General features: G+C 38.3%; 1 protein-coding gene across 1 annotated transcript in view; it reads left to right on the top strand.

Moving 5' to 3' along the window:
• The window catches only part of LOC306869385 (pappalysin-1-like), a gene marked incomplete at both ends in the record, with an annotated part of 148,383 nt that overhangs the window by 75,415 nt on the left and 47,628 nt on the right, over positions 1–25,340 (top strand). Inside the window, 5 exons of the mRNA XM_079416147.1 lie at positions 2,170–2,366; positions 15,135–15,242; positions 16,397–16,532; positions 16,658–16,871; positions 20,701–20,869. Coding sequence (XP_079272273.1) covers positions 2,170–2,366; positions 15,135–15,242; positions 16,397–16,532; positions 16,658–16,871; positions 20,701–20,869 — 824 coding nt within the window. The remainder of the gene's footprint in view (positions 1–2,169; positions 2,367–15,134; positions 15,243–16,396; positions 16,533–16,657; positions 16,872–20,700; positions 20,870–25,340) is intronic.

The following is a 25,340-nucleotide window of genomic DNA, read 5'->3' as shown; positions in this document are numbered from 1 at the left end:
CCAGTCAAAATTTAGTTCGTTTCCGGTTTTCGTTTTCGTTCCTTGAACCGCTTCAGAGCCCTGCATAAAATATTATTTATTGAATAATAATATTTCAGAAATAACAACAGTCGTCACTAAAAGTTGCTAGGCAATTCCTTCAAAAGTACAAAGAGAGTGCTCTGATATAAAGCATTGAATTTATATAAACATGATGAGATTTTGCCAAAAATCTTCTCTGGAACAAATAATAGATTAATGAGAACAAAGACTACACGTTAGATACCCAAAACAAATTATATATCATGTTTAACCACTATAGAAACATCAGAGCCAGCGGTAAATTCCAGGAGGTGAGGAGCTCTCGGGAGGCTTCATGAACGATGATCGGCCGCTGACAATCTGGAGCTCACGTCTGAAAACATTGAAGCAAATTTTTCATCTTTATTAACAAACTGCACATTTGAACTATAAACACGTCCCATTACACAAAAACAGTAATATTTATAAAATGATACTGGATTTGGGTGTCTGCCATGACATTTGCTGTAAGAAGTACTGCAAGCGGCGTGATACAATTACAAATCGTGAAACGGCTGTTGGAGTTCTGATATCACTCTAATATCACACTCTTATCAGCCAATCAGATTCAAGGACCAGAAAGAACTGTTGTATAAATATATATAAAAATTTAAAACAGGTTTATGGCTAGTAGAATCATTTATGGCTGGTAAATGTTCTGAATTCTCTCATCATCGACAAGTGTGGATGTATATTTTGCTGCCTTTGATATCCAATAATCTTGTGTGTGTGGTCTTAGAAACACAAACAAGGAAGTAAAATGGAAACTATATATATTTTTTTCATATTCAGAACTCTTAGTACTAAACTCCAATAGATTATCAAATATTTTTAATTGACTTTCATGCAGAAAGTCACAAAGTAACTTTTTTAACCATACCTAATAAGTGCTTAATACAGACCAATGTTTCACTCAGATTCCTTAAAAAATAGCCTCTACCTACATTTTTTAAAACTCCAAAAATGTACCATAAAATTCACTCTAGTTTCTAGCTGAAATTATCACTAGTGGCAATAAAACACCAACAACTTTAATCCCTTTCCACAGAAATTTGACTTTTACCATAGTGCATGATTTGAAAATTAACACATTTTGAATCACATAACCATCTCAACATGTTTGGCTTTTCTGACGTAGTAAACTTGCTCTGTAGGGCACCTGGTACAGCATTGCACTTGAGGAGCACTTGGGTATGAGTCCCTAAAATTATAAAAGAGCTCAAAGCAAGGCATTTATATCTCACATTTGCATTTGTTAAAACTATTGTTTAAGGTTTCGTGCATCAATAAATAGACCTTTAAGGGCCATTCACCTGACATTACATTCTGAACTGGCAATATGCACACAACAACCACTGCAATAAAACACTGCCAGATTCATATTTGGATATACTTGAACACGATTTTTAACCATTCACTGAACATTTAAAACAATTTTCCCAGTAAGCCTGTGCTGCATACTTTTAATTTTGAGCCATTTCTTCTCATAATGCGTTAAACATAACACTTTGAATTTGCACTTTCTTTTCATTTTATTACATCTATTATCATTGAATCCAACTCATCTTAATGGTACTTAAAGATTTTCCAGCTGGTTTGATTCTTGGGTTTGTATAGTATCAACATCTGAATGAATTACTTGAAACAAGATCTAAGAATTATCCTTATAGCATATCACTCAACCTTGATCCATTGATGGATAGAGTTACGGTACATTGCATAAAACTGAGTGGTGCATTTTAGCATTTTAGCCTGACCTGTAAAAATAGTTTCATTTGAAAGCCATTAAAATAATATTATTGATGGGATATATCAGATTGATTATTATGATTATGCATTAAATTTTACTTAATGCAAATTAATGTGGGCATTAAACAATAACTGGCAGACCTTCAGGCAAGACAGCTACAGAACCACTTTCTGAAAAAAAACAAAAAACTCTGCATTACATAACACTGCCAAGATGATAACTACTATATGCAAAGCATGTGCGTTTGCTATTTGTTATCAGGATAGACTGAAAGAGAAGAAGCAGTCAATGACTTTATTGTGCAAGAGGTCTATCAGATGCCAATTTCTTTCTTTCTTTCTTTGCACACTTGTGTTCAGATGAGCCCAGCATGTGCTACTATTATGACGGCGATGGTGTCTGTGAAGACTTTGAGCGGGAGACGAGTGTGAAGGATTGCGGCCTGTACACGCCTAATGGTTTTCTGGACCAGTGGGCCACCTCAGTGGAAGTGTCCCATGAAGAGAGGCTGTACTGTCCAGCTGACGTGGCTGCTGGATATCCTGCTATTACTAAGGTTAGTGTCCCACTAGATTCAGCCTTAGATACATTCACACACACAGTAATAGAGGTTGCCTAGTGTTTCAGCTTGATTAGTATAAGTTACTGAGAAAGTATACTGAGGCAAATCATGTCAACTCACTGTAGTCATTGCATCACATCACTATGCATTTTGTATTGCTCAACTTTGTATTGCTGACATTGGCTCATATCAACTCAAACAAACAACTCTCTTTGAAAATGAATGTTTTCTGGTCACTTTGTCATTATAAACTGGCATCAGTGTAAATGACCATTAGACACTTTGCACGTTTCTGGACCAGACACAGTCTATTCACCTACTATTTGAGGAATATTGCTCAGCAAAAACTTTTTCAATTTGACAAGCTGTAATATAACATATGCATATCTTTACCAGTCCAAAGTTGTTGTTTAGAGGTTCGTGTGACACTGACGTGAAATCAGACTTTGTTTGCCCTGAAGGAAGGCATAATTACACTGTATACACGATTACACAATGTGTTTAATATATTGTTGTTTTTGTTTCGTTTTTTTTTTTTTGTATAAAATGGTCTGTAAATGAGTTTTATACTCAAGGTGGAAAAAAAAAAATCTCAATTTTATCCAGAGGTACAAACCGAACCAAAATATGCAATCTGGTGCATTTTTTTCTGAAATTTATGTGGCCAAAAGGTTTTCTTACTATTTTTCTGTTTCCTTGACCATGATGGTTCCCTTGCTGTCTATGGAGGTTCAGAAAGCTCTCAGATGTCATTAAAAATATCTTAATTTGTGTTCCAAAGATAAATGAAGGTCTTATTGGTTTGGAACGACATGAGGGAGAGTAATTAATGACATAATTTTAATTTTTTGGTGAACTAACACTTTAATAAAAATCAGTAAAGATGACTTTATACAGTTATCCTTTTGGAACGCTTGTTGAATTTCACGAAAGATGGTCCTTTTCATTGAAGAACTTTGGCTTGCCACAAATACTTGCATTAGTTCCTTTGGTAAGACTGGAGATAAAATCTCCAGAGCTGAGTAGACCATAAAGATGTCTGTGAAATTACGCACCAACCTCAGTGTCAAACGGCCCTTGTGCACAATGTCCTGGCCTGTTGCCTTCTAAGAACAGACGATGTTAAGTATGGCTGAGGAGTGGCTGAAAAAATGGTCCCAAAAGTAGATTTTGCTTGTTAATGCAAAACTTATTTTTATTGTTGTTGTTGTTTGTTTGAATAGGTTGAATATGTCCTAAACAGTTTTCGTGAGATTCACCAATTTCATTCATACTCTTAAACATGCATGTAGCCCACATGACTCTAGCTTCATCTGGCTCTTAGAGTACCATCTGCCGTATGTATTGCCGCCTGAAGTGGCATATCAGAGATACTTGAAGAGCTTTTAAACACTCTCATCTTTGAAATGCTTGTGTTGTTTTGTTTTCTTCAGTTGTTTTTTGTGTCCCCTCATTCAGAAGGGTTTGGACATGTCTTGTACCTTCAAGGCCCATTCACCCTTGTAGGGAAATGAACGTAGCCGATAGGGATCTGCTGGGATGGTTTCAGGATAGGTCTGTGCTGGAGCACCAGATGCCAGTGGGCCTGGAGCCACTGCTCTAAGCTATGTGCTGTGAAGAACAAACTGATCTTTAGGCCAAGGGAGCACATTTTCATTCATGTGAAAGCCACATCTGAAAGCTTGCACACTGTAACGTTTCTGCTCACCACCTGAAATTTTAAAGACCAGCTGTGTCTTGCATATAGAGAACACAACGTCTTTTCTTCTGTGTGGCCTGGACGAGATGCTCTTAATTTAGGTCGTTTACAGTAACACTAGTCCGTTTTCATCCATTTGAACCCTAATTAACATTTAATACAAATTAATCACGGAGAAGTTACGTATTGTGGATTACAGTGAAAATTCTGTTTTATCAGGATGTTATTAAGTTCAATTATGATTTGCATGACAAGCTACAATTTCAGTTCAAGTAGTTACATTGCAGTCATACTACGTTTTGCAGTGATGCCATAGAAGAACCACTTTTGGTTCCTCAAAGAACTTTACAGTGAGCAGTTCTCAGCATATTTATTTATTTTTAATTTTTATTTTTTTTAAACTTATTTTAACATGTTTAATACTATTTAAGAGTGTACAATGCATCCATCTGATTTGAACTTGATATGCTCTGAAATTTTGCAGATGTTAATTAAAGTAGTGCTGTAGCCTAGTGCACTTATAATCACTTATTGGTTAATAAGTCTTTTTTCATTATTAACTTTTTCCTGAATGTGCTATTCAGCTTCAGGCACATTATGGCAACCTGTTTTGACTTTTATTCCTTCTCAGGATATGAATTCTTGATATCAACAATTAAATTTTCACTAGTTAAAATGCTAACTCTTGATATCAACAATTAAATTGTTGATATCAAGAATTAAACTATTGATATCTGTAATTGTATTTTCAGTAGTTAAATGTCACCATAGGCTGCCATTCAAAATCAATTGTTGATATCGAGAATTAATTTATTATTAGTTGAAATTCCAATTTCACATATCAGAAATGCAATTCTTACTAGTAAAAATGTCTATTCTTGATATCAAGAACTAAATTGTTGATATCAACAATTTAATTGTCACTAGTGAAAATGTTAATTTCTGATATCAAGAATTAAATTGTTGATATCAGAAATACATTTTCAGACATCAGAAATGAACATTGTCACTAGTGACAATTCAATTGTTGATTTCAAGAATTAAATTGTTGATATCAATAATTACATTTTTACTAGTAAGAATTGCATTTCTGATATGTGAAATTGGAATTTCAACTAATAATAAATTAATTCTTGATATCAACAATTGATTTTGAATGGCAGCCTATGGTGACATTTAACTAGTGAAAATACAATTACAGATATCAACAATTTAATTGTTGATATCAAGAATTAGCATTTTAACTAGTAAAAACTGAATTGTTGCTATCAAGAATTCACATCCTGAGAAGGAATAAAAGTCAAAACGGCTTGCCATAGGCACATGGCTATTTTGCACAATAATAAAATAGTATGCATGCATTGTGCACTTTTCATACTTTGTGAATATAATGGCTTATACTACTATCATCTGGCAACAGTTTTTGGAGTTGCCTTTATATAGCACATAGTTTTGTAAATGCATCCTTTCCAGTTATGTGCATGTTTAAAAGTCTAGGAAAAAAGTCTTCAGGTTGTTACACAGACTGGCTAATCGTGCATCAAAACTACTGTTGACTTATTTCAGTAATTACCTACTCCTAATTTTACCTGTCTCTTGGGCTAACTGCTGCTGGGGTCAATTGAGGTACTTCTTACACCCTACACCTGGCTAAGCACGAACAGGACTCTGATGTAATTATGCTTGAACAGAACATCTTGTTTATGTATTGGGATGCCGCTTTTAGCTGACGCTGCTCCAGGGGGAATCCACCAGTTAACAGTAAGTAAGCACATGCTAGTATAGCGTGGTCAAATAATGCAGCCAGCTGATCTCAAAAGCGTCCATGCTCCTCAGCAAGTGATGACGTAAGCTCCATTGCCCTGGAGGCATAATGACAGCACACAGGAGAACATTGTGCTGCTGGAGTCTACGTGTGAACAGACACAACCACAAAACACTGGCAAGGTCTTGCAAGGTGGGTGGGAGGGACAAATGAGTCTCGCCAATTTCCTTGTTGGTTCACCAATCATCTTCAGCAATGCTTTGATTGCTGTGTGGCAAGATAACTTTGTGCAGTCAACTCTCATGATTTCCTAACTTATGAGATGCCCAGAGATTAGGGTCGTCAGTTGATTTTGTGTAACTTCATTTTAAGAATGTGAATTTAATTCTTTGTGCAACCAGAATAGGGGTAGTTGGTTTACCATACTGTTGAGCTTCTTCTGCTTCATGTATAATTAAAAAAAAATACTATTTTCTTTTCCAATTGAAGACTGCACTGGCAACCTCTATTTACACTGCTGGCTGTTAACATGTCAGGGTTTTTGGAAGCCTGTTGAACTAGGGCTGTTTATGTGATGTGGAGGTAGCGCATAGATGGACTGCTCTTGGGTAACAATTGGCCAACCGCACATTTTCCTTGTATGCCCACAGATGCGAGAGCCAATGCTTTAGTCCTGACACATTAGATGAAGCCATACCAGGTGCAGTCCCACTTATGAGATCAGTGCTGTCATAAATCATTTTGGTTGATAGGGTGTAGGTTGCACCTAGACGAGAAGAGTGTTCCCACTCCCAAACACTGCAAGAGCTTTTGTGGCATGGCTTCCAAATGATGTTACCTCACATGGCAAACTTTGTGCAGGGTTCCCTCTGATTGTTGTTTAAACTTCACAAAGGTCTTTCAATAAATATCTTGCAGATGTTAGATGGTTAGTTGACAAAGCATCGTCTTATTTGTCCCAATTTTGCTGGGAAAACGAATTCAAGTTTATCCAATGTGGGCAGTGAAAATAAACAAGCAAATATGCAAATAGATTCCAAATAAGAAATGCTTATTTCCCTTAAAATGGTTTGTGTATGCAGAAGAAAAGCAACAGTAGAGCTGAAAGTCTTTAACTGTTAAGGCAGAAAAACAAAGGCGAAATGCTTCTAAATGTTCACAGTGACAATTTTTCAGTATTCTAGTTAGTACAAACAGCTGCACATCTTCACACTCTTCATGCACATCGCCTTTCAGCAAATTTAGGGAAATGCTTCTTCACTGAGAGATCTTGCAAAAGATAAATTGACGCAATACCTAAAACAACAATTTCTGGTTCATTTAAGCCACTCTGTTAAAGAGGGAAATCACTGCTTGCAAGATGGGCTTTTAATAAAACTTGGCTGTGTATGCGATAGAGAGTGCTACAAATATTGTACTTTGACACAAATATTGCTCTTTTGATGATGGTGCTTACCCTCTGTTGATTCGACTGTCCATAGGCAGGAATACAGAAAAGCAGAAGTTCGATCTAACACTTTACCAAAAGCCCAGGAGCTGTCAAAAATCTATTAGATGATGCAGATTGTGTCATGTTGTGTCATCCGACAGCTGTGTGTGCAGCTGTGTATTCGACAGCTCCAGGGCTTATGTTAAAACGAGAGATCAAACTTTCACACTTTTGCTGACATATTATCAAGGACATCTGAGTGCAGGTATCACAGAGAAAGAATGCACATTGTTGAGTGCACATGAACAGATATTGCCAAAACTGAAACAATACAAAGCAATTTGAAAATCGGCAAACATATCCTTTAATCATGCGATCCAGGGGCTGATTCGTTGCCAGGTCACACAGCTGTTTGTGAATAAGCTTGTTATAAAAGCATGGGTTCCTCACAAAGAGCCCTGCAGTTTGCTGGGACTGACCTGAGTCAACCCTGGAGTACTTTGTTTTACCTCTGCACAGGACACCTGTTACATATCCACAACTTTTGTAAATAATTACTGAAAATGTGCTCTTTTTTGGTGCCGTGATGAACTTCAACATGTCTAAATGACTGGCTTTCTTCACAAGTTCAAGTTCATGAAATCTTTAATGAAGAGGAGGTATACATGTTTTGTTTGCCATCCATGAAGGAGTGTTCAAGCTCCAGATTCACTCTGAGCCCAAAGTACCCCTTAGCCTAGGACAGTGGTTCTCAATCTTGTTCCTGGAGCCCTCCGAACAGAGCACATTTTGACTGTCTCCTTAACCAGACACACCTGATTCAGGTCATCAGCTCAGTAGGAGAGACTCCAAGACCTGGAGTCGATGTGTGAGATAAAGTAGGCAGTGTTGGGCGGGGGGCTCCAGGAGCAGGGTTGAAAACCACTGCCCAAGGACTTCCTTGACTGGTTTAATGGTAACCAGCCAAGAACCAAACCTAAGAAAGGAAGAGTTGGGGTGTTGGAGGAATGCCAAAATAACTTTTCACTAATGGGGAGGAAGGTGGTGGCGATTCCAGGGCCCCCCAGCTATTGGCAACAACCGACTAATACAATTCCAGCTGATGGGGATCAAATCCAAGGAACACAATTTTAACCAGACCCCACAACTACAAACTGCAACGGGACCTGAAAACAAAGTAACCCCGAAAACAAAAAATGGTTTGTCATCGTCAGAGCGCATTTCCAGAGTACATCCAGCATCTGGCTGATATTCGCAATCTCAGCCATATTCTCAAAACTTTCATATTCAATATTTTGATCACTGGCAGCTTATTCACCTCATCCAGCATCAAATGGCAGTGACATTTATATTTCATTGCCTATAGTAATTGCTCTGCAGTAAAGCCATTCAAACCAGTTACCTTTCTGCTGATGATATTCGTTTGTTTTATACCTGCGGTAATTATGAGTGAAACATCACGTCATCATTGTGTATCAAACAGTGCCTCCTCGAGGAAAAAAGATGCATTGCACATATTGAGTCATCAGATATGTAAATATAGTTGTGCAGGAAAAAATACTTACTCATTTACATACCTCTGGTCTCTAGCGATCCTATACACTTTTTACCAAAAATGTAATCATAAAACAGGCATTATTTTATATTTTACTATTTTTTTCTTGTTATATTGTTTATAACGAATAGATTGAGGAATACTAAGAAAGTTGATGTCTAACTTTAAAAAATGGAGGGAGAGGGTAGAGAATAATGTCCCGGGTCGCTAAAGACCTGAGGTATGCATTTAAGAGTTCATCACTCTGATTAAGCTCAATCCGAATGGAATTTTGATTGGATTGAAATGAGTGGTTGATTATTTCTAATACGATTGAGAGTGCATGTAAACTCTTGATCAGATTGAAATCCAAAACTGAAAGGACTGTGCATGTGTAATTATGTAGAAATAGCATAATGACCAGTGCTTGACAGTAACACCCGCCAACCCTGTGGGTGGATTTTTTCAGTGGCTTTTAAAAGAGTGCGGTTTACCCTGAAAACCGACTGCAAATTTAACATTGATTTTATGGAAGAGTTCAAACAAGTAGTTAATATTAAGTGACTTACATTTTAGTCTCAGTCAATGCTAACTGTTTGTGCTCAATTTAACGAAAATAGTTCCAAACAAAGTTCACAGCATTAGTCGCACTTTTCAGAGCAACACACTCAGTATTCCGTTACCAAATGATTCAGTATATCGAACAAATCAATGGTTCAGTAACCCATTCATAAAGATAGGCACTTGGTTCATTCTTGAATGAATCAGCCGTCTGAATAAATCGTTTGAATGAATGACTCAATGACTCACTCTATAAGAAAGTCACTTACTTAATTTAACACATAACATTCTTTATGCAGTTGTAATTTTGCAGCGTAAATGCACTTATGCTACATTTGAGCTTCATTACATTTGTCTGTGTAAAAATGCATCTATTCTGCAGTGGAAAGATCTGTTTTGTTGATTCTGATTGCATTTGATTGGTAACAGTCCTATAGTGGCTCATTATATTAAATGTAATAATAATAATAATAATAAAAAAAAAAAAATTTGTCATGAAACTTTATGCATTTAATAAGGTTAGTAAAAAGACTGTCTTTTAAATGTATACAATTGTGTATGACCCTTTCTATGCAAAAGCAATACAAAATTGATCCCCCTCCAAAAAAAGCCTTTTATGTAGGCAAAAATGACATGAAAATCAATTTAAGTAAAATTTAATTTTCCAGCAACAAAATTGTGTCCGGTGGAAATGCTGAGTGGCTAGTAATTTTGGAAAACCACTAGCCACAGAGGCTGGTGAGCAAAAAAGTTGGTAACACTTTAATAATAACGTTCAGTCATAAGTCATTTATAAGTGATTAGTTAATGATGAACTAATCATTTACAAAACATGACTATGCATTCATAAATTATTAATACGTGATATGTTAATATTTGTATCTGTTTTATAGATTGTTATAAATAATTTACAAGTGATTAGATGATGATGAACTAATCATTTACAAAACATGACTATACATTCACAAATGATTACAAATCTGATGTAAATTATCTTAAAAAATAGCATCAATAAATAATCAAACAGAACCTTAGTAAAAGGTTAATGCACTGAAAAAAATATACAAAATTGTTAAAGGTAAGTGGTTGCAAACTATTTTTTTTAGCTACATTTAAATAAAAAAAAAATAAAAATTGAAAGTTAGTCAACTAAATTTGTTTATTTAAATGTAGCTAAAATAAATTGACCGCAACCACTTATCTTAAACTTTTTTTTTTTGTAAATTCAATGTTTTTCAGTACAGTTACTAGTTAATTTACTAATTATTAATCACTTATAAATCATTGAAATGTCAACATTGTATCTCACAGCGTTAAAATACTCCATGTATCAGAGAAGACATCTGTCTACACCCTCACTAGTCAGCCTTTACATTGCAGTACACACTACAAAGTATTCAAACCTTGTTGTGTAAACACATTAATAAATAATTTACAAAGCTTTCTGCATGCCCTAATCTAAAGTGTAAAATACTCATCAGTTGTAGATCTTTCACCCCAGTGTGTACACACACACCACCTGTAACCGGCAGGTTTGTAAAACATTTACAACTGATGAGTAGTTCACACTTTAATATATAATATATATTAACTAGTAACTTATTAACCCTTTACTAAGGATATGTTTGATTATTTCATGATATGCAATTTTTTAAGATAACTTATTTGTAATTTGTTCATTTGTGAATGTATAGTCATGTTTTGTAAATGATTGGATAATCATCATCTAATTATTTTTAAATGATTTATAACTCAATCTACAAAACAGATAAAAATATTAGCATATCACTTATTAATCATTTATGAACACATAGTTATGTTTTGTAAATGATTAGTTCATCATTAACTAATCACTTATAAATGCCTTACAAATGAACGTTATTCTAAAGTGTTACCAAAAAGTTAATGTCAAGCCCTTATAATGACATATGACGCACAGACATATAAAGGCGCATATCAACCCGATCACTTTATTTTGCGCTCATGTAAACACTACATTCAAATTCATCAATCGGAACAAATCCGATCGAAAGAAAAGTTGTGCATGTAAACATAGCCAGTGAGGCCTCAGCCAAAATAAGCAAGAAGAGTTTTGTCCATGCAGACAGAGGAAGGACAGGCACGCAGGAGGCCTGCCCCTGTGGCTCCCAATGATTCTTCTCCTTTTCCCTTTTATCTTAAGTGGTGATTTACAAACAAAATCTTGGGGTTTGGCTGCGGTTCTTCTGTTTATATGTGTGTGTAGTAAGGTGGTGGTGGGGGGACATTTCACTCCAGAACTACACAGCTGGTAAACATTAGCTCTCGGACACAATTGTCAAACCATCCCAGGCTGTTTTCAGGAGTGAGCACTTGAGGTTGTTTGCTTATAATTAACTTCACATTGAAGCATCCAGTTGCTGGGTCGACCATGGTGCTGGGTTATAAGTGCAATTATTCTGCATATCGCCCCTGCTCTACTTTGCTACACATACATACCACAATGTGTGGGACCTGGTGACAAAAACTAAAACCACTATTACATCACGGTGCAATTTTCTATGCTTGAAACTGCACCAAGTTGAACCTTATTGCAGCTGTCAGCGATCCACTGACGTGACCAGCCTCACAGCACAAGATCTCAATCAGTTTTTTTTTTTTTCTTCAGATCGGTTTTCCTCTCGGTTGAAAAAACAACCCAACCAGCTCCGAGCACTGAGTTTTGATTTTTCCATCTTTTATAATTTACTGCCTGTCCTCACATTCCTGTAACCTGTGGTTTGAGTCAATAAGTTGTAGATCATTTGTTTTATTGGTTTATTTAGCCCCTCATGCTGGGCTATCGGTGGGCCTTTCCTGGCGGTGATGTTGTGGTTTTACAGTGATGTCACAGTCCTGCTATGCATCCACAGGGAGACCTCCACCACCCACTGATAGGTAGCCGTTCCTCCGATGACCTCATCAAATCAATGATAAACACACACAGAGGAGGCAAGAAGCCACTGTAGATGTGTAGTTTTCTACATTCCCTTGTGAAAAGTACATTTTAGCGTATAGAAAAAAGTACTTATGAAAATTATATACTTAAGTGTGAACTGAATGTAACATTTTTGGACACTTGATTGCATTTTAATTGCAATGAAATGAAGATGTATTATAGTTCACATTTTATTAAATGCAATTAGAACTTGCACGTCATATTTAAATATTTTTGTAATTACACATTTGTAATGAAGCTGGTATATTTGTTACATTTAACTTTGTTATATTAGCTTTAAATGTAATATGAAATAAAACACTACAGTTAAAATTATAATAAGCTTTAATATGTTCAAAATGAGTGTTCTTGTTAAAATGTACATTAAAGTAAACTTTTAATTGGACATTACAAATATCACATTTTAAAGGTGTTGTAACGGGGCGAACAGGATGTGAGACGTGCGGATCCATTTGCAAGGCTTTATTCAAAGGCGAGGTCACAAAACAAGCAAGGTTCATGCAATGGCAAACAGGAACATCACAGGCAAAGAGTAATCTTTAATGAGGAAGTCGTGGCCTAATGGTTAGAGAATTGGACTCGTAATCGAAAGGTTGCGGGTTCGAGTCCCCGGCCGGCAGGGATTGTAGGTGGGGTGAGTGAATGTCCAGCACTCTATCCACCCTCAATACCACGACTGAGGTGCCCTTGAGCAAGGCACCGAACCCCCAATTGCTCCCCGGGCGCTGCAGCACTGGCTGCCCACTGCTCCGGGTGTGTGTTCACGGTGTGTGTGTGTGTGCGCATTTGTTCACTACTCACTGCTGTGTGTGTGCACTTGGATGGGTTAAACGCAGATAACCAATTTCGAGTATGGGTCACCATACTTGACAATACGTCACGACTTTTACTTTACTTTTAATCCTAGGGCAAGCGTGGGTCGATGATCTGCAAACAATATCCAACAAGACAAGGCAGAGAGATAATCCAGGTACACGAGCAATAGTCCAAGAGAGGTGCAAACAGAGTCCGAATGGCAAGGCAAAGGGTAAATCCAGGAAACACGGGCAAGAATCAAGACACTAGAAAACACACAAGGCAAGGCAAGGCAAGGAAAGACTATGACTACTAAGTGGGCCCCGTAGAGTAGCTATCGCTAGGAGAGTGATATACGCTGTACAATACTCTGCAATGACAGAGAGGAAGTCCAAGGCTTATAAAGCGTGTGCGATTGTGTGATCAGCTGTGTAATCAGAGCAATGTGAGATTGGGGACAGCTGTGTGTCGTCAGTGCAGTGGATGATGGGAATTGTAGTCCAATGGTGAAGTGCAACAGTGGTGTAGTGCAAGAGTCCATGCGGTGAGCGGGTGACCTCTGGTGGTGAGTGAACGGAAGTTCATGGACCGGATTCGTGACAGGTGTACTTAAGTATGTTAAGAAGAAAGATTGCTGTCTTTAAGTACAGTTCAGTGTATAATGCACTTCAGTAAAAATTTTAATTTGCTGCTAATTTACTCAGTCACTTACTCAGGCCATCCAAGATGTCCAGTAAGTGACTTTTTTTTCTTAAGTAGATTAGTAGAGTAGAAGAAGAACAATATATTTATTTATTTATTTTTTTAATCTGAAACCATGGTCCTAGGTCATTCATAAAATGCAAGTCAACAGCATTCATCACTTGAGAGTCATTTTATTGGGTTATTTTTTATATTTTTACCTAGGTGCCGGGTAGTTTTTCAAATGCACATTCAATACAATTAAGCTCATGTCTTTTTCACAAGGGTTTCCTCTCCATTCCACTAGCGTATGGTGCTTATCAGGCTTTTTGCTTCGCATAAACATGTATAAAAGTGCATGCCTTGCATTTAGGGAAAAAAGTGCCACCTGCAGTTGCAATACTTGGAAATGCAATATAGCTCTATTCCCTTAAGGGACCAGATCATACATAACACATCAACAGATCTCTTGGTCAGATGCTTCATTATTTTTCCGTGTGGTTTCCATAGTGGCTCCAATTACATGTATCATATTCCATATGGTCAGGAGAATGGGCGAAACATGGTGTCCTTGTCTAATGTCATGATGTGTACAGCTCTTTTTTTCAGTGAGGTTTGATAAAATAATTTCCGTAGTACACATCACATGATGCAGATCAGGGTAGAAACTGTTTTCAGAACTGTCCACCTGCAGTACAACTCTAGCAGAAAAACAACATTAATACAAACCACATGCTTCATCCTTAAATGAACTGCAAGATGCCATATAACAGGGTTATAAAAGAGTATGTACCAGTCATTTTGTCAAGGCATGTTGTAGACAACAGATCCTTTGGCTCTGCATGTTTACAGAGGGACAAACAGAAAAAGGCACAAAAACTAATTTGTAAGAAAGAATATCAAGGAATTACAGGGAGAAGATCAAATTAATTTACAAAATCCATCAAAACTGTTATGCAGTATTTTTAGGTTACCTTCCAGGCTGTTTTTCTCAGCTGAGGGACACGCTGTTGTAAAACTAACACAATAAATAGATATGCTAAACATAGTATAGAAAATAATGTAAATGGTAAATGGGTTGTGTGCCATTCACAAAATTGTACTAATTAGTAAGTAAATGATGACAGTTTCAATTTTCTCAGTAAGAAACTCCTATAAATTCATAAGAAATTCAAGACAAAGCCTTCTTCAAATGTTTAAAAAGCCTTGGAGTTTGACGGTTTGATGACATTTTTGTGCTATATTTATTCATTCATTCATTCAATTTATTCTTCACATGAATTTTGTCCAACACAGGTAAACGTATGTTTTCTGTCCACAGACATGCGAGTCTAAAGTGTTTGACCTCTCTGATGGAGTGTCTCAGTACGCTTGGTTTCCATGTCGAGAGGCTCAGGGTGTTTCCTGGTATCCCCAGTATTGGTTAAAGGTAAGATTTGTTTTTTATCATTATAATTTTATTTGACATGTTGGGAGATTTCAGTTTTAAATATGATTCATAGTTGTTATAATAAATTACAGAGTGTGAGCTGCTGTGGCATGTAGGTTTATTAAGTACTTTAGGGAGAGACACTACAGGTAAATGGAATACGTTTTTAACTAAAAGTTATCACTGTCGCTTTATGTAAGGGAAATAGGAGCAGGATCTAAATGCAGCTGTTTTTATTAATTTAAGGAACGATATACTGCAATGCGTGCATAATTATTAGGCGAGTTGGTTTTCTGATAATTATTATTTTTTATTTTTTCCCAAGGACATTTTTTACCAATTCCAAACCACATCAATTATAATAACTACTATTAATCTTGTATTTAATCATTTATAATTGATATATAATTGTCCATGAAGGCTGGTAGTGACAAACTCCTTGTGTTCTGATGTGCATAATTATTAAGTAGGTTTTCCTTTACAGATAAAATGAGCCAAAAAAAAGAGATTTAACTAAAAGTCTGAATGATTAAATGCCCATGAGAAGGATGCAATACTAATGCAATACTAGAATTTGTAAAGTTAAGGCATGATCATTGGACAGCGAAATGCTCATTGGGTCAGCAGGGTCAAAAAAAAAAAAAAAATACGGTAGAGAAGAAAAGATGCTTGTTAACTGCAAAATAATTAAAAATTAAGGTGAAGAAGTACTGTAGGTGTGAAACCATTAGGAACAATTTAGTCTCCAGCGCCAGCATTTTCCAGAACTGCAACCTAACTGGAGTGTCAAGTTCTCAGAAACTGTTCGTGGGTAAAAAATCCTAAAAAATGACCCTGACTTAATAAGAACACTTTCATACAAGTGTGAAATACATGAAGACTGATTTATGGGCTTTATAGACAGATAAGTTAAGAGTGACTCTTGAAGGACCAGAATCACATCGTTTTGTACCACTGTTTGAAGAATTTATCTTCCAGAATCTGGCTGTTATTTTTGGGAATTCATTTTTATGACAAAAAATTAACTCCCAAAACTTAGCATTTCTAAATTCCCAAAATACAGCGGTCTGATAGTTAGGCCCATGTCTCAACTTAATGAGTGTTTCTACAGTACATTTTTGCATAAATGTAAGACCAGATCTTGTGTCCGGCAGGCGTATTTCTCACATCCTATGGTTGCTGCGGCCGTTATCATCCATTTAGCCGCAGATGGAACCAGCTACATTGACCAAGCCCAGTGTAACATCACAGTCCAGCTGATCGACACTAAAGAGAGCATCCACAGCTTAGGTGAGAGCTTGGAACGTTTTTTTTTTTTTTGAGTGTAACTATTTGACTTTGATTTTGTGATATTAACAAGTGCCTAAATTCTGATTACTATCATATGAGTCCATTCCTTCCCCTGAAATGTTTAGGTGACTGGCGTTTGAGCTGCCGCACCAATCCTCTGGTCATTCCAGTGAGTCATGACTTGAGCATGGCCTTCTACCACACCAAAGCCATTCTCCTCATGTTCCGCTCCGATCTCGTGGCCATCTCTGGCGTTGGCTTGCGTTCCTTCCAGTTCTTTGACCCAATCACCATCAGCGGCTGTCAGAGCAATGAAATATACAACCCCATGGGCCAGAGGTGAGTAGTTAAGGCCTAAGTATACTTCATTTTTGTACGCGTACGCCTACTCGTAGACTTTCAAAGTATACTCCATTTGAAGTTGGGCGGTCGACACATGCGCTCTAGAAAGCTTAATACTTGTTCAGTGTCTGCTCTATTTTCCCCTGTTTAGTCATGACTGATAACAAATATTTTTGAACTCTTTTAAACCAAAGCCGAGCTGTCTCATACCCTCTCCATCACAAGCGCTTGTCAATGTGAGCATCTGTTGTTGCAGTCTCCGTTTCGTTTTCTACTGTGAAACAATGGCCCGGGACAGTGTTGCCACCTTGTGGAAAACCTTATTACTGCAAAATAACTTCAGTGCGCATATGCGAACTGAGCGTACAAAGTCGGGTGGTGCGCATACAGTCCGCGCGTACTGTTCTGATGACGGAATTCGCGTCACACGCACTGTACGCTGTCCCTCGCGTACGCGTAAAAAGTGAAGTATACTTTGGGATTTATGCCTAGATTTCATACTTGTTGTTACTTCTGGTTTTCCATGCAGTTTAATAGAGAGAGTAAATGAAAAGTTTTTGGAAATTTTTGGCTTTTGATGTTAAAAGAGGTTTTACGAAGAAACTAATTATTCTTGACCTTTTGAGTTAAAAGAGTAATATGAACACATATACTGTAATATTCAAAATTCAAAACCTTTTCCCTAGTCCAAAAAGAGCATTTACTGAAAATGTTTTTAACACATTAATATATGACCTCCCACATTTATACGCCTGTCAACTATGACTAAACAGTAGAAGAACTACATTTAACTGTTTCTTACCCAGTTTGTTTGACCTGTTTTCCAGTTAATATATCCTTAAGCAAAAAAACATTCAGCTGACAAGCTGAATAAAATAAAGTCCTGTTTTCAGACATCTAACAAAATTTAGTGAAAGTTATTCTTAATACAAGACGGAAAAATGGGAAAGAAAAATAAACATAATTCAAAGGAAAGACAAGTGTATTCTGCCCAACTGCCAAATACTTTTTTCCCTTCTTTAACTATATTATACCTGACAGCAATCAAAGCATTGTTGTTCAGCATCCACAAATGGCCAGTTTAATTGGTCAGGGAGGTTGGAAAATGGTCATGGACAACAGAATGATGAATTTTGTTTAACATTATAAGTGTATTTAATGTATAGTGAAAAAAAGTTTTATATGACCTTTTTAAGAGAATCTGTTTTATATTATTTCCTGATGTTTTAAAGGCCATAACAGCACAGTGCTCCTCCTTTATTTGAATCTGTCTGTACCATATTTAGAAACCATAAGGAGACTACAAAAACGCACAAAATTAGTAAAAAAAAAAATACATATCACTACATAAATAAAACAATACACTTTCACAAGCTCTGCATTAGTGCAGTGAGTTCATTTCTCGTGAACCACAATACATTACGGTTTGAACCATTAACAGGAAAGAAAATCCTTTACATCTGACTTCGAAATCATTTCTAAGTGGTGCCATAAATAATCTATGCATTGTTTCCATTTTAAATAATAGTCATTTCATAACAAGACATAGTGAGCATCCAAACCAGTTAAAAACCACATGAACAAGGGCACTAGGACAAGTGCTATGTTACATGCTTATCATGCTTACAATAATATACAATAACGTCCATTTACTGTATGTAAGAATGTGCAATAAACATAATTTGCTTGATTTATAGAGTTAGGTAATTTTGAAACAGGGCTGAAAGAGCTGAAAATTATTTGTTTGCCATGAATTGCCCTTTGACTGTATTGACAGTGGTTTGATTTGCTTCAGGTCCATAGTGCACTTTATCAAGTGGCTGATTTATTTTAGTAAAATAATGTTCAGCGGCATAAATGCTGAATATTCAGAACTTGCAAACTACTTATGTTTCTCTGGTATAAATACACAAATGTGATCAAATGCTGCTCCGGTCAGATCTTATAGTGGCCTCTGACCTCTAACACCATATTTCCTGTAACACTGTCTGATACGAAACACCATGTCCCCTATTCCCACTGTTATTAACAACAGGGGTCATTAGCAAGGATTGGTTTTATGTGTCCCTCCCTGTTTTAATTAGCATATACCACTAAAGCATCATTTTAATGTGTTTAGTGAGCTGTGTTTGGCACTGGGTTTTGGCAAACTGGTTATTGGGTGTATTAATTTGCAAACTAATAAGAGGAATTTAGGCCAAATAATTACAGTGGTAACTCAAATGCAATGTTTTGTAATCTTACAGATGCCTACATATATACACATATACATATATGGCAATATACTGTACTGAATACCAAAATCTAATGCAGCATCATGTTTTTATTGGTGTCATTAAAATGCTTCAATATAAGCGTTAATTGACTGATTAATTAACTGATTAATTGATTGATCAATAAATCTATCTAGAGAGAGAGAGAGAGAGAGAGAGAGAGATGTGATCATATATATTATATTATTTTGTTTTTTTTATTATATTTTTGTGCTTTGATATCTTGTACTTATAAAATTATGATGCAAAATGACTATGAGTGAATCCTAACGATAAGCTGTTAGGGTAAATGGGTAGTCAAATGACTTTAAGTCAACTTCAAGAATATAGGTGACATTTTATATGTATGTAAGGAAAACTGTGTTTCTTAGGTCCTGTAATTTTCTTGTATTACTGGCCACCATGCATTTTCACTATTTACATTCACTAGTTTATTTTAAATCATCCTGTGATGTGAAAAAATATTTTTTAAGGGAAAATATTACATGTCTGTCAGTTAATACCAGCTAATTAAAATTTCATGCATAGTATAGCATATAGCATATCACAATTTTATGTTAACTACTTAATTAAACACATGGCTTAATACTGTGTTTAAGATTTAAGAAACAAAAAAAAGTTTAAGATTACATAAAACAACACTTTAGTGATTCCAATTACTGGGGAGAAGCTTCTTTTCATGTTCTCCTGCTTTAAAAAATATGTCTGAAACCTTAAACCGTATTTCTTCATTTCTTGCTTACTGAAAGCTCCCACACCTCATGTTTGCGTGGTCCACTCTGACCACCGCCAGATCTGCCAGGATTCTACTTGGTCAGCTAAGAGTTGAAAAATGCCAACTCTGCATTTACAAACTGACTCCAGCAGAGATTTATTTTTCCTTCCCACTGGCTTTTTTTCTCTTTCTGAGGATAGTGTTTAGCTCTCAATTTGTCCAGCATTGTTCATTTGGCCACATGAATTACTCTTATGTTACAAAGAGCAGTGTAGACATCAGACACCAAAACTCCCCCACGATCTTCTCAATTTCCTTAAGAAACATTTTTCTCCCCCTTGTGAAAGATAGATATTGACTTTTATTCGAAGAATTACACACACACACAAAAAAAAAAAAACACACACAAAAAAAAAAAAACAAGTGAATTGTAAGTGTTTGAAAGCATCATAAGGAATCGGGTTAAAATGCACAGTCTTTTACTGTAAATGTGCTAAATATCTGTGGTTTCATGAAAAAGGTTCCAAAGCTGTTTTTTTATAAAGCTGACCTGTTTTATTCCAGTAAGTAAAAATAAATGTCCCCTTCAGGGTTTCCAGAGCTCAAGGTTTGCCAATTTACGTCTCATTGATTTAAATTGATGTTCAACCACTGACTCAGTGTCTGTGTTTTATGATAATATGTTATTAATCTGCCTTTTCTATTAGAATAAAAAAAAAAAAATCATGTAATTTTGGAGGTTTGCTGAAAACCCCTGCATTAATATGTTAATTGCAACAATAAATAATATATTGTCACATATCACCTACTCACTTTCTCTCAATCTTTCTGTTTTCAGTTGTGTTCATTACTCCTGTGAAGCCATTGATTGCCAAGAGCCGCTGATCCGGAATGCAGAGGTGCAGTGCAGCGACAGCAGCTACTTCAACGGAGCTCGATGCACTGTCACGTGCAACAGCGGCTATGTCCTACAAATCCACCGGGACGATGACATCATCAAGAGCCAGGTATTCACCAATATGGGCAGACAAAACAAGAACGATTATGTTTGATCTAAAGCTGGTCGTTCACCGAATAAGAACCACTGTGCCATTCGTATCGCAGCTATAACAATGAAAGGGGGGCTACATCAGTATTATTATTATTTATATATAATTAAAAAGTATTAATAAATAATATTTTTATATTTTAATTTTAATTTTATTAAGTTTAATTTTAGTTGCAGTAATTTTGCTTTGTGCTATTACTGTAGCTATTTGTTTATATACTGTATATCTGCAAGTTTTAGGCACTTGCAATCTGTAAACAGCACTTGCCACTGTATTTTAATCACTAAAACAGCAGGGTGTTCTAAAATGCTTAAAGGTGCCATAGAATGCATTGATACAGTATTTTAAATTGTTCTCTGATATCTACACAGAAGGTATGTGGCTTAGGTAAGGGCAACATATCTCCAGAAACGATTTTACATGTCCATTTACAACCCTAGGATTTCTCCCTAGAATGAAACGGTCTGTTATTGGCTTATTTGGCAGGGTCATGAATAATAATGAGCTCTGCTCTGATTGGCTGTTTCACAGTACGGCTCATCAGCAAGAAGGAAGCACAGGGAGGAAAACATATATTTAAATACTTTCTCTCGCAGTTATATCGTCGGGTAATTATACTGTATATAAAACGCGGGCATCAGGGAGCCGTTATTAATATGCGAGGCATTGAAACTGCTTTTGAACGATCCATCGATCGCGTTATAGTTTCACTTTCAAGAGACGCGATCACACAAACTATGTTTACATTATGGAGCAACAGTACTTACCACACATTTCACAAGATCAGATGCTTGTCAGTGGTGCTCAGGATCTGTAAAGTCATTCGCCATCATCCTCATCTCTCCTTACTGAGAGTGAAATCTTATGTACTGTAACAGGCTACCGCTAGCAAGGAGCTAACCATGTCCCTTTAGTGGCTCGCGTTATTTGCTTTCTGTGCCTTTCTGAATACAGACACCATCCCTGCACTTCACACCCCCTGCACGGCCTGGAACATAACATTTATTTTGTTATTTTCGCTGTTGTCCGCGCTTGTTTATTTACAATACCTGCAGAGCTTCTGATGGTTCGGCCGGCTTAGAACAAGTGCGGGTTTATGCAAATGTTGGGGGCGTAGTGATCCCGACTGTTGCGTCACAGTCGGTGTTATGTTCTGATTCGCCTGTTTTTCAGTGGTCTTTTTTAATCACGAGATTTACATATGAAGGAGGAAACTATGGTGTTTGAGGCTCACTGTATGTCATGTCCATGTACAGAACTGTTGTTATTTAAATATGCCAGGGTAAAGACAGTTTTTCATTCTATGGCACCTTTAAAGTGAAAAATGCATAATGTGCCATAGGCCAAGTACACACTGCAAGTTTCAGGATTGACAACCGCATTTAAATGCGGGAGTGAGTCCCATAAATTATCGTTCCATGTGTGTATAGAACAGCACTCACTCCCGCATTTGTAAGTATAGCAACATTCTGTCATCTTGCGGGAGTGAATAAAAGTTTAGTTGTTTGTTATGTGCCATTTTTTTGACTAAAGACTTCTTTTGTCAGTCGATTTTAACTAAACTACCGCTGATAGAAGTGCTGTGTTTTGTTTATGCTCGGGAGGCTGCTTTAGAGAGTGCTGCCATGCAGTGTTGCCATGTCCTCATATTTACAAGCTTTTTTTAGGCATGTTGTTTTGTCTTAGCTCATAAAGATAGGTACTTTATGGAGTTAATAAAGTGGTCTGTCGCAGATATGAGATATATGATTTTTTTTTGGTGTTATAAAACATAAACATTTGGATGTTTTAGTGTTCCCCTTCAGGAACTCGAGCTGCGTCGAAAACGCTAGGGGAACGCCTCCAGCGAGACCGCACTCTGAATCACATGTGTAATCTGTCCAATGGAAGGGCGAGACGTCACGGGCGGGTGACGTAATCGACCAGGAAGCATAAAAGCACGTGCAGCGGAGCCGGCATCAGCTTTTTGTCATTCAGCAACCGCTACTCTGTGTGTGTGTCTGTCGATCTGTGTTGTGAGTCTTATTTAGTGTTGTTTGTCCCTAAGCACAATCACTTGAAATGAGCTCCACAATGTGTGCAAGCACTTGGGCGAGAGCAGATCGCATTACAGGCTGTATGTTCCTCCCTGCAAACGTCATATCACTGCTGGGGATACACACAGTCCGTTTGTGGTCTGCTTGAGAGCAGAGAACGCATAGTCAGCTCTCGAGGGAGAGCTGTCCGCTTTGTGAGCGTTTGTCACTGCGTCTGCTTGCTCTCGGAAGGCTCTCTTTGAGGATTGAGCTTTCACTAGCATTCCTCGCGGTGCCGGTTCCACTTTTGCCGAAGAAAAAGAAAAAAAGGAGGAGCGGCGGCTGCGCTCGTGTGAATCGCACATGGATCTGGTGGAGGGAATGAAGACGGGCGAGCCCCTATCTTCTTCCTTTCCCATCGGATCCAGCGCCCGCTCTCTGTGTTCGGAAGCCCGCCCCGCGGTTTCTTCCCCCCAGAGAGAGGGCTCGACGCTCCGCCTGTCTTCTTCTGAGGAGGTGGACGTGTAGGAGGTCGATGAGCTTTGTAAAGCTGCAGTGTTTGCTCAAGCATATTTTGAATGACGGCATCATTATATTCACGCTGTAAGCTCTAAAGATAAAGGGCTGATTGTGCTTCTCCCCGCCGTAAGATCTCGCGGTTCTGGTCCGTCACTGCTGAGGCATGGCGGCAAGTGAGATCGTGGGGATCGCAACATGGACCTGGCGGACGGGTTGGAGATAGGTTCGCCCTACCTCCACCTGCATTCCCCAGATCTAGCACTCTCGCTCGGGGCTGGAAGCCCGCGGTGCGGTTCTTCCCCCTTTGAGTGAGAGCTCGCTGTTGAAGAGCATGTTGCCGAAGCAACGCGTGCATTACACCATTCTCATTCGTATTATGAATCCTTTTCATATCAAACCATGCTCACTCGTCTGGTTGTCTTTCTGCATTTAATTTTGAGGAATTAAATGATGTATTTCATCTAACTAGGAGAAGTTAGATGTGTATATATGTATACATATGTGTGTATAGGAGCCTCTTGGGACCTTTCTCAAGCGAGAGCACGATGCTTTACCTCTCTTCCTCTGAGGAGGTTGAGGTGGTCAGCAGGGGCTGCTGGGCGGAGCAGCCCCAACCGTGTTCCAGTTCCTCATTTAGGGAGCATCACTTCTCGTACTCCCCATAATATTGGAGTCAGAGTTGCGCTCCCGGGTCAAAGGCTTCTAGCAGAAGGTGGATCTGCGGACCGTCATTCTCGCTGGATAGTCTTTGGCTAAAACGTCCTGCTGCCTATGTCCCAGGACTTCTGAGGGCCGGCCCCTTTGGGGAAGAGCAGCGTACATTGCATTACACGGTGCCCGTCTCTCCTTAGTGCCCTCAGGAGATTGGTCTGCCAACCCCGCCAGTGTTCCAGGGCGCAGCGGTCTCCAGCGAGCGCTTCTCTCAGTTACTTCCGCCCGGAAACGTACCGGAACTGAGAGGCTCGCCGCCCCTTTGGGGGTCTTTAGAGCAGCTAGAGCAGCCATCCCCTGCCGGTCTTCCACTTCAGGGCACCGAGCTAGCAGCTCTAAGCACACCAGAGGCCAGCTAAGCGTGTCTCATTGGGTCCTGCCTGAGCAGGCTCTGGTTCTATCAGTCTAGTCTTCCTATAAATGATGCAGGTCTGAGGACCTTCGTTTCAATAGGAGACTTCAGCTGAGGCAGTCCTGATGCTATGGTCCATGACTCATGAGGGCAGGCCCCTCTGGGGAAGATCAGCGTACACCGCGGTACACTGTGCCTGTCTCTCCTCAGTGCCCTCGGGAGATCGGTCTGCTACGTACGGTGTTCCAGGGCACATCGATCTCCAGCGAGCACACATCTCAGTTTCTTCCAACCAGAATCAAAGCGGAGCTGAGATGCTCGCCACCGTTTCGGGGGTCTCTAGAGCAGCTAGTTCGGCCATCTCCTGCCTGTGTGCCGTTCCAGGACACCGAGCTAGCCACTCTGGGTACACCAGAGGCCAGTCTCGAGAGACTGGTTCCCTTAGTAGACTATTTGGCTGCGTGGAAACTACTGCCAAATGTGTCTCCATGGGTCCTGCTTACTGTAGAGAGAGGCTACAGAATCCAGTTTGGGTCTCCTCCGCCTCAATTCAACGGGGTGAATCTCACTCTGGTGGGCTCTGAGCAGGCTCTGGTAATGGAACGAGAAGTAGAGTACTCTCTTGAGGAAGGAGGCCATCGAGGTGGTCCCTCCTCACGAAAGAGAGTCCGGGTTCTACAGCCTGTACCTCATAGTTCCCAAGAAGGATGGAGGGTTGCGTCCCATTTTAGATCTGCGTCAGCTGAACCGCTCAGTCATGCGACTGAAGTTCAAGATGCTCACAATCAAACATGTCGTGTCTCAAATCAGGTCCGAGGACTGGTTTGTCACG

The sequence above is a fragment of the Barbus barbus genome (assembly GCF_936440315.1).
Source record: "Barbus barbus genome assembly, chromosome: 5".
Lineage (NCBI taxonomy): Eukaryota > Metazoa > Chordata > Actinopteri > Cypriniformes > Cyprinidae > Barbus > Barbus barbus.
The sequence above is the reverse complement of the archived record's forward strand: the minus strand, read 5'-3'. Positions and strand labels throughout refer to the sequence as shown.